Source organism: Alosa sapidissima, chromosome 3 (assembly GCF_018492685.1).
Source record: "Alosa sapidissima isolate fAloSap1 chromosome 3, fAloSap1.pri, whole genome shotgun sequence".
NCBI classification, from domain to species: Eukaryota; Metazoa; Chordata; class Actinopteri; order Clupeiformes; family Clupeidae; genus Alosa; species Alosa sapidissima.
In genome coordinates, this window is record NC_055959.1 from 16,602,623 (window position 1) to 16,623,870 (window position 21,248).

Consider the following 21,248-nt stretch of genomic DNA (forward strand, 5'->3'; position numbering starts at 1 on the left):
ACTCTGTGATTAATTAATCTAAATTAATCACATCCATTTTTGCTATGAACATATTTTTCCAAATATTTCAATTCAAATTTTGGCAGATTAGTGAATCAATGACAAGCCAAACCAACATTATAGAGCCCTATCTCGGCGAACTGAAACACATGGTCACTAGCGAATAGCTTAGGAGTTTGTCCAGTCCACATTGGGGGAAGGGGGGGTAGTTTTGTTATCAAACGTCAGGCGCCTGGCACAACAAGGCGGTTTCTATGTTGGTTAATCAGTCATGGGTGTGTTTTGGGCGTAACATCATTTAAACCAATGAAAATGACACCTGTCATTCCCTTTAACAGCAAGCAGCGCAACTTTAAACAGCACATCAGTATTTTGATAGTCAGTGGCGCATTTGAGGGGAATCTGCTTGTACGCGAGACCATATGGAACAGGTATTCCACTAAACCGTGCTTTACTAAAACCTAGCAGAGTAATAGCCTATGGGTTACCATAGAAACAAATAGCCTGAAAAACACGACACTTACTCCAATAATGGGTTTCGAATGACTGAATAAAAAACATTTATCCTGCAGAGGAGTCTTGTGTTTTCATATCATGCGCCTTTCGCTCCAGGTTTTTCTTGGTCAGTGGCGTAATGATTTTTAGATAGTGTATTATAGCAATTTTAGATAGACCACACCTTTGTTAAATTCCACACCCCTCGAGGCATTGTTCAATAAAAGAGACGCACATGGCGAAAAATTCGAGTGCAAGATACGCTTTGTGTCGTCGTGATAACAATAGGCTATGCTTTGCGCTGAGTTTTAGATAGCCATATAGATTTTAATAATAACGGAATCAATTTCAGGTATTTTTGTGCTTTGCATTGAGGTAATACTTCGAACTCCTATGGTATGAAATTCCTTAGCTTAGGCTACTGCTGAAATTACTGAGAACATGCTTTTGTCAACAGTTTCATATGCGTTTTTCTAACGTAAAACCAAATGTTCCATTAACTGGACCAGAGAATAATCTAAACTTCCGGTTTCTGAACTGGTTGCAGTTCCTGTTCTGATTCCACGTGAGGGCGCTCGCGAGTAAGTGCAGAATGAATGGAGGTCTATGGAGCTGTACCCCTTCAAAATCCACTTTTCTCAGGATAGAATTTTTTGTTTAGAAATTGGAATGTTACATTCGATAAGGGGGGGGGGGGGGGGCAGTATTATATATTTTTTAAACGTGTCGATGACGCCATTCATTAGTAGAATGCTAGCCTGTTATGGGCAACAACGACCAGGGATGTAGTGATAAAATAACATGTGGATAAATTATGAATTGTGTAATCTCGGTGAGGTGGACTGCGCCATGCGGGTAGGCCTGTCAGATTTTTTTTTTTTAAAGGGCATTCGGAACATGTTTGATGAGGCTATTGTCCAAATAACAATACAAATGGTATTAAATGGTTCCTAGAGTGTAATTTTTGAATGTTAAAAATTGCAATTGGTGAATAATGAGAGGAATAATTGAGAGATGGATAACCTCTAATAAGAGGTGGATAAACTCTATTTCTGAAGTTTCAGATTTTAAACAACGACCCAAACTGTAAGGAATCGAAAGGACATAAGTATTCGTTCATTCAACTTACGAGCTATAATCCATATTGAGCTTGCAGAAACTACAATCAAATCTTCGATCTTTCAATGACAATCAGGTGAAAGAGACAAATTTAGCCATCTAGCTCCATAGACCCCCATTGTTTTTGCACTTACTCGCGATCACCCCTAGAGGAACTGCAACAGATCACAGGTACAATGTAGTTAATAGGGAGTGAACCAGAACCATTAATCAGCGTTTTAAACATTTTTTTAACATGTTATTACAGTGCATGAAAATGCACTGTTCTGTTATCCGAAGTCTTCTTCTTCTTCTTCCCACCAAATTTCTGCGTCTAATTCAGCTTCAACCGTTTAACGTAGAAACTTCATTCAAACTTTGTAATGTATGTCTTGAAAAGGACACTTGAGGAATGTATTTTTCACTTTTGTAAACTTTATACTTTTTGAGATATTAACAAAAAACAAACTTATTTTTCCCCATAGACTTTGCATTAGCACTATGACATCACAATGGACTAATTAACTTGATTTGCACCTGTATCAACTTCCAGCTGCTCACTATTAGGGCCCATCAAAGGGCCAGTTAAACTGATTGCACCTGTATCAACTGCTTTCTGCTTAACTAGGCCAACTCTCTCTGTGTCTCTCCATTCTACAAGGATATAAGGCACATTCCATCCAACTTTCTATCCATTCATCCTCTTCAAACCATTCACTCATCCACCCATTAAACTATCCATCAACATCCATTAAACAATCTGCCTATCAACATCCATTCAACTTTCTGTCTATCAACATCCATTACACTATCTACATTCAACTTTTAAACTATATACTCTGTCTCAGGCTTTAAGCATACAATCTGGCTCTCTTAAGACTACTATTTCCTCTGCCCACAACTGTTTCAAAATAAATGTCCTCACTACAATAATTCACTATTAAATAATTTAACTACTTAAACTACTCAACTATTTAACTGTTCAGCCATTTCAACTGTCAGTTGTTATCAGCTATGACTCCTGCCAACTGTTTCCAAATAAAAGATGGTTTTGCATTTTATGTTAATATACATGTTTATATTTTCATGCACTGGTAATCTCCTCGAAATTACATTTTCTATTTCTTTCTGTAATTACAGTTTTTTTCAACTGCTTACACACAAAATCTTTTCTCGTCACACAATTTTCTAAACATGTCATCCAAACATCATAACCTCACACCAAATCTGCAAAACCATACACTAATTCTCAATGTTTGACTCAGTTTTCAATGTACTAAAACACATTTTGCAAAACACCACACTCAATTTTCTACTTAACACACAAAAATCTAACAGGAAGTAACTTGATTTAGTTTTTCAAACACAACCTATCAAAATGCCACACTAAATCACCAGTGCTTCACTCCCACTCGTCACATGTGCAAACACTCATCACTTTATTGAACACCAACGAATCATTGGCTTAGTATAGGCCTATAAATAGGTCAAATGTCAAGATGTCTGTTTTGAACAATGGATGACAACGCAGAAAGAGCCAGGAGAGGTGGAGGTAGAGGCAGAGGACGAGCACGAGGTGTTCGGGTTCGAGGAGGAGGAGGAGTTGGAAGAGGAGGAAGGGGAGGAAGAGGAGGAAGAGGACGAGCTGGACGAGTTGGACATGGAAGAGGACGAGGGCAAAGAAGGGAAATAAGGAGAGCCGTCTCAGATGAGATTAGGGCTACATTGATTGATCATGTGATCAACCATGGGTTGACCATGAGGGAGGCTGGACTGAGGGTCCAGCCAAATGTAAATCGATTTACGGTGGCAGGCATTATGCGAACATATCGAAATGAGAACAGGTATGCAACGACTGTATCTACAGTAATATACTGTACACATAATAGTTATTTCAGCACAACTGAAAAATGCATACAATAGTAGTTCTTACTGTACTGTATCATGTTATTGTACTGCATTTCATGAATCATGAATGGCCAGTGTGGTGTGTTACAGTATCATATACTATGGTACAGCTTACTGCAGGAAGACATTTTTGACTATATGACATAGCACACATTCACTATGTTTATGAATCTTCTACAGAGTGGAAAGGCAAAGGAATCGTGGAGGGAGAGGGCGCAAATTCACCGACGAGCAAGAGACCGAAATCATAAATATGGTTCTGGCAAATAATGTGATTAGAATCCATCAGATCCAACACCATATTATAAATGATGCAACTGTTTTCAATAACATTGTTACAGTAAGCTTGTCCACAATTCATCGTCCTCCAGAAGAATCAGTTGCGCATGAAACAGCTATACAGGGTCCCATTTGAAAGGAACTGCGACCGAGTGAAGAACCTACTTCATGACTTTGTGGATGTATGTATGCAAAACCACTTCCAGTACATTTAGAATTGCACCTACCGAGCCAGATTACATGTAGTGTCTTGGTTTTTGCACATGTGTGTGTCTATATATCTGTATATATACTTTTGTCTCTTACAGAGAATTTTGGAGATGGATGCAGATGGAGATGTCCTCCATGAATATATATATATAGATGAGGTGGGCTTCAACTTGACAAAAACTAGAAGAAGGGGGAGAAATATCATTGGACAAAGGGCCATTTTGAATGTCCCTGGGCAACGTGGGGGAAACATTACAATGTGTGCTGCCATCACAAATAATGGTGTCCTGCATCACCATGCAACACTTGGCCCCTACAACACTGCTCACATCATAACTTTTCTGGATGCAATTCATCGCATACTTGTTCCAGGTCAGCAGAATCAAGATCAGCAAAGATTTGTGGTCATATGGGACAATGTCGGCTTTCATCGGGCCCATCTGGTCCAGAACTGGTTTGTCACCCATCCTCATTTCTCTGTACCTGCCTCCTTATTCTCCATTTCTCAATCCAATTGAGGAATTTTTCTCCACATGGCGCTGGCGAGTATATGATCGTCGTCCCTATGCCCGCATTCCACTTCTCCAGGCAATGGAGGAAGCATGTGGCGACATTGACGCTGTCTCTATTCAAGGATGTGGATGGGTTCTGGCAAATAATGTGATTAGAATCCATCAGATCCAACACCATATTATAAATGATGCAACTGTTTTCAATAACATTGTTACAGTAAGCTTGTCCACAATTCATCGTCCTCCAGAAGAATCAGTTGCGCATGAAACAGCTATACAGGGTCCCATTTGAAAGGAACTGCGACCGAGTGAAGAACCTACTTCATGACTTTGTGGATGTATGTATGCAAAACCACTTCCAGTACATTTAGAATTGCACCTACCGAGCCAGATTACATGTAGTGTCTTGGTTTTTGCACATGTGTGTGTCTATATATCTGTATATATACTTTTGTCTCTTACAGAGAATTTTGGAGATGGATGCAGATGGAGATGTCCTCCATGAATATATATATATAGATGAGGTGGGCTTCAACTTGACAAAAACTAGAAGAAGGGGGAGAAATATCATTGGACAAAGGGCCATTTTGAATGTCCCTGGGCAACGTGGGGGAAACATTACAATGTGTGCTGCCATCACAAATAATGGTGTCCTGCATCACCATGCAACACTTGGCCCCTACAACACTGCTCACATCATAACTTTTCTGGATGCAATTCATCGCATACTTGTTCCAGGTCAGCAGAATCAAGATCAGCAAAGATTTGTGGTCATATGGGACAATGTCGGCTTTCATCGGGCCCATCTGGTCCAGAACTGGTTTGTCACCCATCCTCATTTCTCTGTACCTGCCTCCTTATTCTCCATTTCTCAATCCAATTGAGGAATTTTTCTCCACATGGCGCTGGCGAGTATATGATCGTCGTCCCTATGCCCGCATTCCACTTCTCCAGGCAATGGAGGAAGCATGTGGCGACATTGACGCTGTCTCTATTCAAGGATGTGGATGGGTTCTGGCAAATAATGTGATTAGAATCCATCAGATCCAACACCATATTATAAATGATGCAACTGTTTTCAATAACATTGTTACAGTAAGCTTGTCCACAATTCATCGTCCTCCAGAAGAATCAGTTGCGCATGAAACAGCTATACAGGGTCCCATTTGAAAGGAACTGCGACCGAGTGAAGAACCTACTTCATGACTTTGTGGATGTATGTATGCAAAACCACTTCCAGTACATTTAGAATTGCACCTACCGAGCCAGATTACATGTAGTGTCTTGGTTTTTGCACATGTGTGTGTCTATATATCTGTATATATACTTTTGTCTCTTACAGAGAATTTTGGAGATGGATGCAGATGGAGATGTCCTCCATGAATATATATATATAGATGAGGTGGGCTTCAACTTGACAAAAACTAGAAGAAGGGGGAGAAATATCATTGGACAAAGGGCCATTTTGAATGTCCCTGGGCAACGTGGGGGAAACATTACAATGTGTGCTGCCATCACAAATAATGGTGTCCTGCATCACCATGCAACACTTGGCCCCTACAACACTGCTCACATCATAACTTTTCTGGATGCAATTCATCGCATACTTGTTCCAGGTCAGCAGAATCAAGATCAGCAAAGATTTGTGGTCATATGGGACAATGTCGGCTTTCATCGGGCCCATCTGGTCCAGAACTGGTTTGTCACCCATCCTCATTTCTCTGTACCTGCCTCCTTATTCTCCATTTCTCAATCCAATTGAGGAATTTTTCTCCACATGGCGCTGGCGAGTATATGATCGTCGTCCCTATGCCCGCATTCCACTTCTCCAGGCAATGGAGGAAGCATGTGGCGACATTGACGCTGTCTCTATTCAAGGATGGATGCGCCATGCAAGAAGGTTCTTTCCTCGGTGTTTAGCGAGAGAGAACATAGCATGCGACGTGGACGAAGTATTGTGGCCAGACCCAGCCCGGAGGAGAGATGAAGCCTAGACACACACCCAACCCCCCAACTCCTACCCTCTGCCCAAGCAACACACACACACACACACACACACACACAAATACAGTAATAATTTTGTTTACAGTATAAGTATTTGTTTGAAATCAGCTTTTTCCTGGATGTGTTTGGTTTCTGTCCAACTACATGTGGTAGTTGGATTTGTTTTATGTGCTGTACAAATATTGTATTCAATGCAGCAAATGATTTGGAAAAAATAAATATTTTTGGTTTCAATTCTGCTTATGTGTGTTGTGAGTATATTTCACCTTTTCTCTGCAGTTTTATATAGAAATAAACATAGAATTCCATGAAAGACAGAAGTGCTTTAGGTTTTGAACAACAGTGTGTACATGATGTATCCAAAATGTCATATTATGACAAAAGTGTTTGTAATGTGAGGCGAATGTTTGCTTTAAACATGTGTTTTTGACATTTTGAATGTTGTGTGTCATTTTGCTGGAGATTTGAGGCATTTGGCATTTTGTGTGAGCAATTGTTGATTTTGTGTGTGGAGTTTTGAGAAATAGACACAGAGTTTTGAAAACGTGTGTAAACAATTGTAAAAAACTGTAATCGAAATGAACACATCATTTTGACAGCCCTAGGTAAATGATAATATGATGCAAATGAGAAATCTCTACATAGATAGATAGATAGATACTTTATTGATCCCCAAGGTTAAATTCAAGAGAATGATAATGATAGGCCTACAATTACTGGTATTAAATATGATGTTATCATACAACATTTTAAATGGATTATACTATTATGGCTCATTTTACTGTGTGGATTTCTCAAGAGTATTTAGCCCGCTAAGATCAGACTAATTCAGTTTGGGCTGAGTTCTTCCATTCATGCATAAGTAGTTTTAATAATAATAATAATAATAATAATAATAATAATAATAATAATAATAATAATAATGTATATATGTATAATGTATAAAATGTATAAGAAGTAAGGGATAATGGACGACACACCGTTCGACTAGACAAAGTTAATACACGTCCTAGATGGTAAAACGGCCTGACACAAAGCGTTACATCTAAAAAAGTGTATTAGGCTAACTTTGTCTAGTCCAGGGGTGGGCAAACTGCGGCCCGCGGGCCGGATCCGGCCCGCCAAGCACTTTCATCCGGCCCACCGTGCATTTCATTTAGTTATCAGGCTGCTCGCTATTTTTTTCCTGCGATAGAGACGACGTCGGTTAGCTCTACTGCAAACTGCTTTTCACTCTCCTTAGATAACGTTTACAATGTCAATGTCAAAACATCATGTTAAATAGAGATAACATCATGTTAAACTAAGTTAACTCTTAGTTATCTCCTTTGTAGCAGATCTAATGTGAACATTATGCAATCCATTTAATTGGGAACGCGTCTGCACTCACGAGAGGGAGAGAGAGCCGCAGGTTCCAGCTGGCTTGTGATTGTTGATAATTGATATATGATGTTTTATAAACAAAGTTCGGGTGGAGCCTTCGGGATGATTGACAGCAATTAACTCACCCACTGCCGCCGCAGGGTAGGCCTATTTAAGCCGACCTCCTTTTCCATACGTCACACGCTCTGACGTTCGCGAAATCATCCCCCCTCCTCCCCCTACTCCTCCATTTCACCAATTGCCCTGTTACTCATCCTCCTTACACAGGGGGGTGCAAGCGGTCATCGCTCTATCGCGATATCCGCTCCAGGCACTCCAGGACCACGGACAGCTACCTTGCCAAACACGCACTTCTCCCATACATTCTAGTCTAGCTGAAGCAATCATATAGAAGGGCGAACTAGTGAACTCCTTCTTATAAGAAAGTTTTAAAAGGAAATCATGAAGGCAACAGTAGTTCCCACTACTGACCATTTAAAAACTGTGAGAGGGCCCAGCCGTATAGGTACAGCACTAGCCATAGCGGAGCAGGCAGAAGATCATTGAGAAATAAACGTGAATTAAAGCGACTGTCTTAAAGCGACAGTGCACAATTTATACATTTGTTAAACAGCATAAAATTAGCAGTATTTTTAAGCAGTTAATATTTTAAAACAAATACTTTTCATACTAAATTATAGGCTATAAAAAATGTATTTTTTTTATGCGTGTGGCGTGGGGGGGGGGGGGGGGGCGTGGGGGGGTTGTTGTGCGGCCCGCCGGACAATTTTCGAAACCCAATGTGGCCCTTGAGCCAAAAAGTTTGCCCACCCCTGGTCTAGTCGAACGGTGTGAAGTCCATTATCCCGCTTATTCCACTGTTGCCACTTGCGTTGTGTTTATTTCATGTTATAATGGAAACATGTTAATCTCTAAAACTGTATTGTTTGTAGAACTACTTCTTTCCGCCACATATCATCACATTTTGATGAACCTTGTTTGAAACATCGCTATTTTACTTAGCCTACATGTCATCCAACTAGCTAAAATCCACGTCCGTCATATGCTACAATGTTACTATGTTCTGAACATCTGAATTTTACAGCTTGGATGCAATGTGACGGTTCATTTAAATTTAACGAGTTCGGCGAATTAGTAGGCTATACAAGTGTGATACGGCCAACAAATTGGATCTATAACCCCAAAACAAAAAAAGCTGGGACATTTTGTAAAATGCAAATAAAAACAGAATGTGATAATATACAAGTCTCGTAAACCAATATTTATCAGAAAAAAGGACATAGACCGGAGGGGTATTTCACAAAGGCAGAATTAAGACATCCAAGATAAGTGATAAAGGGAGGTTTGACATAGCGCTGTCTGGTCATCCTAGCTCAACTCGTTTCACTAATGCCAGTCCAGGATGAGTAGGAGCGACTATGTCAAGCCAGGTGTAAGTAAATCAGGATGTGTGCGCGTTCTCGTTTCTGCTCCAAAGTGCCCACGGTTGGAATAAAAAAGACGCGGAAAATAGCGTCATTCACACAAAGTGAACAACCGCTTTTGATATAGACTAACAATGAAGTAAAGTTGTCCTTTTTGGGATGGGGAATCATGGCTATTTCTGTAAAACAGCAGGAGTAGGCGTGGTAGACCAACTGAATGCAAATTTATGTATGCACCCACGTGTGAGTGCTTCCTTGTCTCGTCACGCAACGTCATTAAGAAAGCGCTTGCCACTGCAAAGATCCACATAGTATGATATACCTTAATATTATAGCTGAAAATACCTTCGAAAACTTGCCCCTCCACTTCCCATCAACTACAGTAGGCTATTCATCAAACGTCTATCAATAAAATAAGCAAACAATGAGTACTAGGCCTATGTTAATAATTATAAGGTTATCACAATTAAAACAATAACCATATGGTAGTAGGCAGACAATCTGTTTTGTTTTGCGAGCAAATACATTTAGCAAATAGTTTATAAATGGAATAAAGCTCCTTAAAAAATAGCACGGAGGTCTAATGTGAATGACAGCTAAGCAACCAATAAGACGACATAATTACCATTAGAATTAACTTAGCTTGGCCGTTAGCCTGGTCAGGACCAGGCTAGGTGCAGAGAATAAATCCCCATGGTAACTTATGTGCTATCTCTTTTGTGAAACCAAGGCCACATTTACACATAGCCGGGTATTTAGAGAAACGAATATTTCCCCCCCTCCGTTTTCAATAATAACATCGTGCACACAACATTGTTTTCAAAAAACTTGTAATTTACATCAACCCGCATAAATACGCTGTCGAGCGCCATAATAACTATGCCAAACCAGTGTAGGGAAAGGAAAGGAATAAAGCCATGCTGGCCAATCAAAATCCTCAGAATCGACACCAACGACTAACACGAACGACTTCCGGTTCCTTTCAAAACAGCAAACATGGCGCGAGGTTCGTTTGTATGGACAGACAGCGAAGTAGAGTTACTCCTTCGTGTAGCGTTAATTTTGCATAAAAGTAAGAATTAGTAGCACCTTAACAGCATCCATGATAATCCTGATCAGTAGCCAAAGAAACTGTAAACATCAGGCGCTCACATGACGTTAAGGATTTGCTGGCGCATAATGTGACGTTTAAGAAGCTAAAACGCCGTTTATCCCTGTTGACACGGCAGCACATAACCGGCGTTATCAGAAATCTCCACTTTGGCCAGAGGTTTTAGAAATAATCGTTTTCTGTGATAAAAACGGGTTTTTGGTGTAAACGAGAGGCCAAACCGCAGGGAAATATCTGCGTTTTCCCCTTCGTGTAAACGGGGTCCAAGTCAAGGCTAAATTCATCCAGGATAACCTACAAATCCCAGCTTAATCCTTTATCTAGGTTTTGTGAAATACCCCTCAGGGCTTAATTTGAGCCGGAACACGCCGGAACATGTTCCGGCAGCTCCGACGTTGGATCCGGAACCTTTTTTATTGGATCCGTCAATTAAGTCAATATAAAAAATAAATCGCTTAAACGAAAAATAAATAAATTACTGTTTGTGTAGTGTTCAATGTTGATATCTTTCTTATTAGTCTTTAGAAATAGGGAAAAGACCAAACAGGATACAACAAGCTAATCGAGGATTTGAAAGTGCTTTATCCACAATATTGGTCACAGGGTGACGCGCTGTTCGGGGAGAGATAAGTTGAGACGCTCTGCCAGCAGTTTTGCATCAATAGCCCGCGGAATGTCATCAGGGCTTACCATCTCCTCCCCATTTGCCTTGTCGGCCCTCCGCTTGCCCGGTTCAACCCCTTTCCTTACGCGAGGTCATGGATTTCTAAAGGACATAGGTGTAGAAAAAGAAGCAGGGTAATGGAGGCCGGGGGTCTGGATGCTGTATGGGCCATTTTGGACAAGTAGGCCTAGCCTACGGTAGGAAGAAATCGCGCTTCCACGCTTTATCTAGTTGATCATTGATTACTGGGTGTGGGTGGTCATCATTGCAATATATAGCATAGCGCCAGGGTTATTAGCCCCTTGTTGGACTGTTTTGTTGGTTGCCCTGTATCTCCTATTTTCCCGGTCTGTGTGCGCGCTTGTGTGTGTGTGTGTGCGCACGTGAGTGTTTGTGTCTCCCGCTCCCTCTCTGTGTCATATTATGTGTCAGTTCCGATGTGTTTTGATTGGGGGGAGGTGTCCGGGGGCATACTATAATGCCCCCCCCCCCCCGGACACCTACACTTCGATATAGTTATAGTATAGCATACTATAACTATATATTTTTATTTCGGCCTATGCGTAGAGTGTGTAGTTTTTTTCGATAATTTGATAATGGATAATTGCTTTTTTTTTTTTTTACATTTTACACCCATGCAGTGCAGTGTGTTGCAAGTTCTGAAGTTAATAAACATTGCCCTGGTGTACACACCGCGTTGTTTAGTTTTTTTTAGTCAGAGCTATGTACGCAGGTTTTTTTGTTGTTGGTCCGTAACCTCCAATCCCCGTTTTGAGTCGCCGGATCCACCCCCCCTTTGCGCTCTGGCACCTCCCACTTTACAAATTAAGCACTGCACATGACCATCTGTGAGCTTCTGAAATTTTCAATTCAGATGAAATAACTTTGCGGAATTATTTATAATAATAATCCTCCTTTTCAGAGTCTGGTTGGTGGTCACCCTATTTCAATGTATTTCTACACGGAACAACTTGCATCAAGCGGAAAAAATAGGCGTCCCTTCAATTCTCTATCTGGGTTGCAGTTGCAGCGTGGTTTGAGCTACGGATATGATGGAGGCAGTGTGGCTGCTCTAACCTGTTAACACTTTGAATGCCGTGCTGTTTTCAGAAGCTTTGGCCCAGAGTGCCAGCAATCTTGATCATTGTTGACGATTTTTGTAGAGCCACAGCGTATTCTATGTTATAGTTATGGACACATACTATGGCTTGTTTGAAAGGTGAGACTTTAAACTCTCAGTGAGTACAAACCGTTTATTTCTACATGCCTCTGTTCCCAAGCTAAACTGCGGCTAGTTTTCATCAAAATCCCTGTTTTATTTCTAGAAATGGAGATGTAGCGTCTTTGATGAAATATGAAGTGTTGCCTGTAAAGTTTTCGGGAAGTGACCTGGCGAGACTGCCACCCAGTGATAAACCCACAAAAATGGCCTGGTTTTGACCTGACGTGCATGTGTCACTGATTCAACCCAAAGCGGCAACCATCAAAAGCAGAGTTTTAAGATTAAATGTCCAGATAAAATGTCCAGATTGTGCATTTTCATGAGTTTTCGATCGTCATATAATTCATTTCCATTCATCACAGAGTTCCCAAAATCACATATAAGGTGTGTTAAGAGTTAAAAAAAAAAAAAAAGCTAAAAATGTAATATTACGTTTTGGCACTCAACGCATGGGAAGAAAAAATGTAATATTACGTTTTTGCCACTCAATGAGTTAACTGGTCCTGAATGAGAAAGTCAACCCCTAACAATAGGCCTATCAGCAGAAATTGGGGGTTGTCCTCATTTTGGCCAATTTGTCCTCATTTTTAGAGATAACTTGACCTATTTTTTGGTGTTTCCACACAGAACTGCTTGCGTCAAGCGGAAAAAATAGGCGTCCCTTCTATTCTCTTGCTGGGTCGTGGTTGCAGCATGATTCAAGCCTGAGAGACCTGGAAGACCTGACTATGTATTTCATTAGATACAAGTAACCAGATAGTTAGGCCTGTTTAAACACAATAGCCCACCTTGATCAGAACTAGGGTTGCCACATTTAGTAGAAAATATTATTAATTCTAGAAATTCAGTACATGTGGCAACCTTAATCAGAACTTTTCAATATGCTAAATATCAGAGCATGTTTTTAAATTGTGTTTGTTGATTTGGGCTCTAAACAGTGATTAAAGTGAGATTTGGCAGGTGGGGGAACCCTCAAATCCAGCGTTGGTGTAAGGGGGGGGGAAATTATTAGCTGGAGTATCCGTGTAGTGATACCTTTTTGGAAAAGAATTGATAGTCAACACTGGCTATTCTCACATCCAGTCAAAATCACTCCCGTCTTGTTTCGTACCAGGGGCGTCACTAGACCTACAACTGCACTGGGGCACAAGATCCCCTCTAGGGGGGTCCGGGGGCATGTTCCCCCATAAGAAAATTGTGTATATTGTAATGTTTAAATGCATCAATCAGGTGCCCCTGAAAATGAGTGAGATCCCCTCATCGATCGTGAGTAAGATGGATGGGAAAGCCAACTCATTCATCTGAAAGTGGTTGGGGCTGCCACGGTGCCTATCTGAAACCGGCCTCTTTGGAAAAAACACGCTGCAGCTACCACTGAAGTCACTACAGCTGGGCTATACGCAAGAGAAGGCCAGGTTGGTCCTCGAGCTTAGGGAGTCCACAGACGAGTCAGTAAGGAACGCTAACGCCAAGGTTCCGACTGGCCGCAAGTGGAATGCCCAGGCCGAGGTCGACCAAGCTATCAGTCGGCTCCAACATCAGGAGATCATGGGCAGAGTCCAGGTAGGAAGAGCAGGCCTAGGATGTGGAGACGCGCCACGCTTCTGGTCCAAGGCCAACCGCAAGGAAAGGAAGGAGATGGTGGTGGCGGAGGTGACGAGGATGGTGGAAGACCGCTACAAGATCAAAGCCGTGTCGCAGGGTCGGCAAGGAAGATGGACAACCTGGGAGGGAATTACAAGCAGGAATGTCAGTTGGTCAGACGTGTGGAAGATCCCACAGGCAAGACTCAGCTTCCTCATCCGCTCAACCTACGACACGCTTCCCTGCCCTCGGAACCTCCACCAGTGGTTCGGAAGTGAGGAACGTTGCACGCTCTGCAATACTCCCAACGTAAGCCTCCAGCACATCTTGTCAGGCTGTAAGATCGCACTCTCACAGGGTCGCTATAGATGGCGCCATGACCAAGTCCTGAGGAAGCTAGCCGAAGTGCTGGAGGAGTGTCGACAGGGGAGTAAAACACCGCCACCTGCAGAGGACCCCACCACCTTTGTTGCGGAAGGAGGGGTCAAGAGAAGCATCAGGCCAAGAGAAACATCAAGGCCCTTCTCCCCTGACCAGGAGTGGAGCATGAGGGTCGACCTCGACAGGAAGCTTCAGTTCCCCACGGAGATCACCACCACATCTCTCCGGCCAGACATAGTTGTGTGGTCAGCCAAGGCAAGGGCAGCGATCCTCATCGAGCTCACAGTACCTATGGAGGAGGGGATTGAGGCCGCCTTCGAACGTAAGAAGGCAAAGTACTCAGAGCTGGCTGCTGAGTGCCGGGAGGCTGGCTGGAAGACTACCATCTACCCAGTGGAGGTTGGATGCCGAGGCTTCATGGGCTTGTCAACCACACGCCTCCTGAGGGATGTGGGACTCACCTGAGGAAGACTCAGGAAGGCAATAAAGGATCTGGCAGAGGAGGCTGAAAAAGGGAGCTTTTGGCTCTGGCTTAGGAGGAAGGACACAAAACTTGGGGGAAGAACACCTAACCCCAGACAACAGCCGCAGGGGACAACACCCATCAGCTGCAGGGGGTGACGGGGAGACGTCCCTGTCACTGCTCCGCCACCAGGAGACGTACCAGAATTAAAGGAGCGAAACGTTGGTGAATGGTGGTTTCTGGCTGATGACCCTGCAGCTGACCCATGGGCACCGGAGGAGGTGCGACAGGCAGTAATGCCCAGCAGGTGTTAACATCTTCCTGTATAATCCTGCACTTTGAAAAGAAATTCAGAGGTTATACTTGTTTATTTTTATCTATGGATGGAAATATTTGTGCTGTAGCCTAAACTATTTTGTACACAGGTGAAATATGTATGATGATACTGCAATAGGTTTACAACTACAAAGCATATTTGCTGAGTTTCACAGTTCAGAAATGTTCAGAAGCTAGTTATAGATAATGGTCATCTACTGTATATCTGCTATCTTCCTTTTTCATGACAGTCTGGGCTACCCTTATTTAGGAAAGTATGATGTGATTACTTGCATATCGGGCGTGCCACAACGAAATGAGTCCAGTTCGACAAAATAAAAAAATAGGTTTATTGTATATTCACAATCCACAGAACTTAGGGTTTAAAATGAGTGGTCATTTGTTTAATTCCGTTTAGCCAACCCAGAGATATTGGCCAAAATGTGAAGGCTATCCTCATCTCAGCAAAAAAATAAGTTTTGAGAAAATCAGCTTTAAATTTGTGAAGTGTAAATGAGCATATTATATTTTCTCTCAACCAATCACAAAAAGACCATGCTTTGTGATAAAGTTCCATTTGCCTTTGGAATTAAAATACCCCCAGTGCTGTCGCTGTCAATCTCTGGTGTCCGTTCTCCAAAGAAATCCATAGCCAAAGATTGAATTGCTTCAGAACTCGAAAAGATCTGAACTACACAGTGAAGCATCTAAATGCTCCATTGGCTAATGCAGTAAAACCTGTGAGGCATTCATAGTTAACTATAACTTGTGAGGTAGCCTATAATGTTCGATCAACTACTGAAGGGAGCACACCTATTGTACCCACGTTGTATGGGACCGGGGAACATAGGACCCTTTTAAAAAAAAAAAAAACCTTAGCCTAACCCTAACCCCAAGTGGGGAACATAGGACCCGGGGAACATAGGGATGACCAACTCCAAAACATATTGAATCAGACCAATCGGGTGCAATCTCCATGAGGAATCTGGTCAGCAACATCTGTTTGTTTAGGTTGGTGTCTCCCCCTAAATATCTTGGCTAAAATAGAAATTTTCTTCAGAATAATTACGAGTGGATAGCCTATTTATGATGACTTACTGAAGAGGCCAAAAAAAAAAACTGGACTCATTTCGTCGTGGCACGCCCCATATGTCTTATGTCAGCCTATATATCTGCGTCTTATGCCTTTTCCCCTTCACTTTTTTTGCATTAATGTCAATAGGAAGCATGTCAGAAGAATTATATATTAATATATGTGCAGGTGGGATTGTCTGGAATCTGGCAATAAGAACCATGATGGTGGGATACCATACCTCCACAGCTAAGCAAATTACAAAACTGCAATTGCAATTTCAAAACTGGTATGGTCTGTTGTTTATTGTGATATACAGTCTGCCATGTGTTGAAAGAAGAGTTTGTGAGATATTTCACTGCGAGTAATGGGTGTGCAGAGCTGTGTGCAGAATTTAATTCCATGCAAATTCAATGTTAATTTTCTCACAAACCATTTATCAGAGTAACTTGACACTAATATCATTGGAAAGCTTAGATTCCACTCGTTCATGTGATAGGCTGTGAGAAATATCTGTGTGACAAGTACTCCGCGAGCAATTTAGCTAGTTAGTAATTTACCTAGACTTGAGATTTTACTGGGGTACAACAGTGCACCACTGGGGCATGTGCTGTGACTTGTACTGTGACCTGATTTCCTTTGTGGACAGACTGTGTGACACTAAAGGGAACATATTATGCAAAACTCACTTTTTCTGTGCTTTTGTAATTCCATTTCGGTCTCTGATGCTTCTACAAACACTCCAGGTGCGAAACAAAACCATGTGTTGAGTTTCTGTGGGTTAGTTGAGAGAGGTTGATGTCAGAAACTATGCAAAGCTAGACAGGGAAATGTGAATATTACTACCCCCAGAGCCATATAGGGTGACTACCCACCCCCATCTGAAAATTCCCACCCACTAGGTTAGGAACTTTTTGTTGAAGATCCTCCATTTTGGTCGTAGCCTATTGTTTCCAACAATAGGCTAGGCTACACAAAATATCTAAACATGTTTTACACACCTGATATCCATATTTCAAGTATACAAACAGAAACTCCCCAGGACACGTCTCATTTTTGTTGGCGTATTTAAGAAATATGACACGAGTGGGACCGGAGTTGGTAAACGATATCCCCGCCGCTGTAATTTGGCCATAGGTACAAGGCCGAAGGCCATATCATAGCCTAGCCAATGCTGGAAGCTCCAATCGGTAATAGGCAACCAATTTCACAAATGCTTTTAAACTTTTGAATAGACTACTCTACTCTGCTGGACTTATATACCCAAATAAAGTTTTACCCATTATCATTTAACATTGTTAGGGCACGTTACATCATACATGCAGGTGTCTGAATTGATTATGCTATTGGTTGATGTATTTAGCAGACGTTTCGGCTAAACTCCAATAACTTGACTATTAAAGAAGCCCAATGCAACAATTTTAGCAAAAATGACCTTAATTATGCAGGTTGAGAGTCGTTCTGATGGTTCTACTTAACACTTTTTGGGTTGTTTGGTGGGTGCTTCGTCTCCCCCTAGTGCTTCTCCACGGAAAAAACGAATATGCAACCAGAGAATGTCTAATAAGGGGAGAACTTTTCAACTACTGGTCGCGGTCCGAACACATCCGGATGTGACTCAGCGGGTGATATTGTTGGGGATCACTTTCAGAGAGATTTTCAGAACAATAAAAAGCTAATAACCAATCAGAACCCATCAAATTTAGATAGATAGATAGATAGATAGATACTTTATTGATCCCTAGGGGAAATTCAAGAATTTGAATTTTTAATTTTAAATAAAAAAATTTACTTAAATAAAAATGCATAATGCACATTTTTAAAAGCCTATAATAGAATAATATAGGCTTATAAATTAATATATAACAGCAATATTCTAGTCGAAAATAGTGGTTTCAACCAAATAGACGTCAATATATTGTAACGTCGGCGCAAAAGACAGTGTTAGCGTTCTCCCGCGCAGGGCATCCTGGGATACGAGAGCGAACATTTGGGGGGTATATGTCTGTATTTCTCCTTAGTTTTGAGTGTAATGTTAGCGTCTTTATTGTAACATGTTACCCTTTTAGTTCTCCCTCGTGTGTGATCCTTTTTGTGTGGGGGGCTGCGTCCTCCCCTGTATGTGTAGTGTGTGTGTCTGCTTGACCTGCCCCGTGTGTATTGTGTTCTGTGTCTGTGTCCCTGCTCTCGTTCTCAGCTAATAAACCTTTTGATTGGACAACTGTGTATGTCGCTATCAAATCGTTACAATATAATAGATTTTCAGATGTGAAATAATTATAAAAGTAATTTTCATAAGTCAGGGTGGACTCTGTGATTGCTATTGAAATGTAAAACCGAATTGTCCACTGAAATCAGAACTTAAACAGCCTCTGAACTCTTAATGATGGCTAGGCTAATGCTAAAAATTGTAACCTTATTAATTGCATAAAACGATTGTTTGTAGCCTATTTGTTTAAAAAAAATAAAATAATAAATAGATTAAATTCCCCATGCAAACATTGAAATGAACAAACTGAACAAAAATGTTGGTAAGTGGTGCACCTGATATTTAAGTAGGCTATTGAAGAATCAGATGAAAATACATTTGCATGTATTAGGCCTACATACAGTAGGCCTACTGTAAGCCTACATAGGCCTATTGATAATTTAAATGTAAAAATAGGCCTATTATTTAGGAGGATTACCCTCGCAATGGGGTGAGGGCCTGTTTGTTTAAAATGAGTAGCCCATATGTTTTCGGGTCATTCATTCCCAAAAAGGTTGGAGACCCCTGGACTAGTTTTTTTTGGCCATGTTGTTTACTCTGTCTCTGTGCTTATCTGATTTGCATTCCGACATTTTCATGTGGTAGGCTATGGTGAATGACGTAGGCCTACGGACCTATTTTGAGATCTCATGAATTTCCCCATCAGCTGATTAATAGTTCAATCGTTTCTGGGGCCCTTCAAAGTCTGTACATTAATCCGCACCTGGCTAGGCTACGTCAGTTTAGATAGATTATTTCACCTACCTAAATGGCAGACCACATTGCTCAGGTGCTCTTCACAGTACTGGAGGTCTTGATCGCTGTGGCATGTTGTCTTGGTAACCTGCCGGTGATCTGGGCAGTATGGAAATGTGGGGCCATGCGGCGACAGGCCACTTTCTGCTTCATCATCTCTCTGGCCATAGCCGACGTCTTGGTGGGGGCCGTGGCGGTGCCACTGCGGGTTGTAGCAGATAGCCGTGTCCAGATGAGTTTCTACAGTTGCCTCACATTTACCTGTATGATGCTGATTGTGACTCGGGTGTCTGTCTTCTTCCAGCTGGCACTGACTGTTGATCGTTTCCTGCGTGTCATCATCCCCCTCAGGTAGGCTAACACTGACAAGGCAAGGCACATCAAGTTAATTTATGTAGGCTACTGTTAGGCTATCACTAGGCTTCTGTTATCACTAGGTTTCTTATACTTTTTCTAACCTAATTTGTGTGTCTAATTCTGCTATTTTCGTCACCGATAGTCGACACTTTTAAATCGAGTAGGCCTAGGCTATTCACCGTTAAGAAATTAGAAGTGACTTAGCCTACTTTTTCCAGTGCAATTTACAACTTATTTAAATAATGAGGAAGAAGTCGCCAGACTCTTTGTATGCGCAATGAATGACAGGTTCAAAACGAAACTAATCATGTAGCGCAAATGCGCTGAAATCTGAAATGGCAGGTCCGGCAACCACCAGTTTAAGAAGCACTAAGACTTTCTAATATACAGTATTAATATGCACACTAGATTGCTGGAACGCAAATCAGTTCCGATAGCAACCGACGCATAAATGATTCGACTTTCATTGCCAGGTGCTGCGTTTTGCATTGCTTTATAACGTTACCATACACACAATTTAGCCTAAAACAATTGCTTTATTTAAATGTCCACTCGGCTCAGCCGACAACCTAAATGAATGCTATAGGTTTTTCCAACTATGCTTGATTTGCAACTATTTGCTTTGCTTGTGAATGAAATTGTAGCCCACTTTACTTTGATCAATGTGCTTGTTGAACGATGCTGGCATGCGTGTGTGTCCCTAATTTCCGTCATGTCATACGCTTCCTCTTGTCTTGTTGACTCTCACACTGTAGCCTACTGTAGGACCACTGTACTGTAACTTACTGTGTTTCTGAAATGTAAGTATGGATTACTGAAGCTTACTGTATACAGTGTACGTTACTGTAATTATGGGTTACAGTAGTTCACTTTAACTTTGTATTACTGTATCTCATTAAGGCAGTAATGTATCGTAAGTTGATGAATAAGCATTTTTTTTTTAAATATTAATGCAATAATGAATATTGTTACTAAAATCTCTGTACATATTCAGTAACAATTTATATTTATGAATTCAATTAAAATAAACCCTAAAGATAACAATATTTATAAACAAACTTAACAGTTAAGTGGAAAAATAAAATGAACAGATCTGTTCATTTTATGTAAATGTAACAGGTAGTATAAAACTTACTCTCTCTCTCACACACACACACACACACACACACACACGAATGATAAAAGGTAGGGAAACTATGAATGTGGTCATAACACAAAGGCGGCAAAAGAAAGGCACAAGTGTTTGAAGAATCAAAGGCAATGCCAACAATGAGTGGAACAGGAGAAAAATAAGGCATACAGTATGCCTTTACCTGAAAATAAAGCTTATACCTTTAACAAGAGAGATGCATCCAGCAATTCAACAAGGTCTGTTTACCATACTTTAGTTGGAGGTCTGCCACTCAAAGTCTAAAAGGGACCGGATAAAGATGTTTACATGGGGGCTGATAGGGACAGCTTTCTTCTGAACTAGTTTCCTGAACTAGTCTTCTTACCCACACCGTCTGGCCGAGCACTTCTTTCCTTCCTCTGGATTAATTCTCACCATGAATCTGTAATTGAAGATAAACTTTTCATTTCCAGTTGATTACCTTCTTTTATTAAACGCTGTTCTCATAGTGTTGTTTGCACCATTGGTGCATGACTTAATCTTGGTGGTCCTGAGGCAGTTCCCAAAATGTGCAATGAATGGGCCTACTATGCAATAATCAGTTAGTAAAGACAATGAAAATGTTCAATATTTATCTGATATAAAATGTGC

The 21,248-nt window shown here is 41.2% G+C and overlaps 2 protein-coding genes and 1 long non-coding RNA gene across 6 annotated transcripts in view; 1 reads left to right on the forward strand and 2 right to left on the reverse strand.

Moving 5' to 3' along the window:
• Positions 1-19,350, reverse strand: part of sult3st1 (sulfotransferase family 3, cytosolic sulfotransferase 1) — a 42,626-nt gene extending 23,276 nt beyond the window's left edge. For 2 of the 3 annotated variants that reach the window (XM_042086097.1, XM_042086095.1), the window contains exons 1-2: positions 19,139-19,350; positions 16,815-16,899 (exon numbers count right to left, since the gene is read on the reverse strand). The gene's annotated coding sequence lies outside the window, so the exon portion shown is untranslated. Of the gene's footprint in view, positions 1-16,814; positions 17,585-19,138 lie in introns of those variants that run through there. The other variant, XM_042086096.1, reaches the window with a different exon arrangement.
• Positions 19,143-21,248, forward strand: part of LOC121705228 (adenosine receptor A1-like) — a 119,178-nt gene continuing 117,072 nt past the window's right edge. The window contains exon 1 of the mRNA XM_042086094.1: positions 19,143-19,480. Within this exon, the coding sequence (XP_041942028.1) occupies positions 19,143-19,480 (338 nt within the window). The remainder of the gene's footprint in view (positions 19,481-21,248) is intronic.
• The window catches only part of LOC121705233, a 116,228-nt gene continuing 114,391 nt past the window's right edge, over positions 19,412-21,248 (reverse strand). For both annotated transcript variants that reach the window (XR_006030740.1, XR_006030739.1), the window contains 3 exons: positions 20,819-21,039; positions 20,141-20,279; positions 19,412-19,491 (listed from right to left, as the gene is read on the reverse strand). This is a non-coding gene — a long non-coding RNA (uncharacterized LOC121705233). The remainder of the gene's footprint in view (positions 19,492-20,140; positions 20,280-20,818; positions 21,040-21,248) is intronic.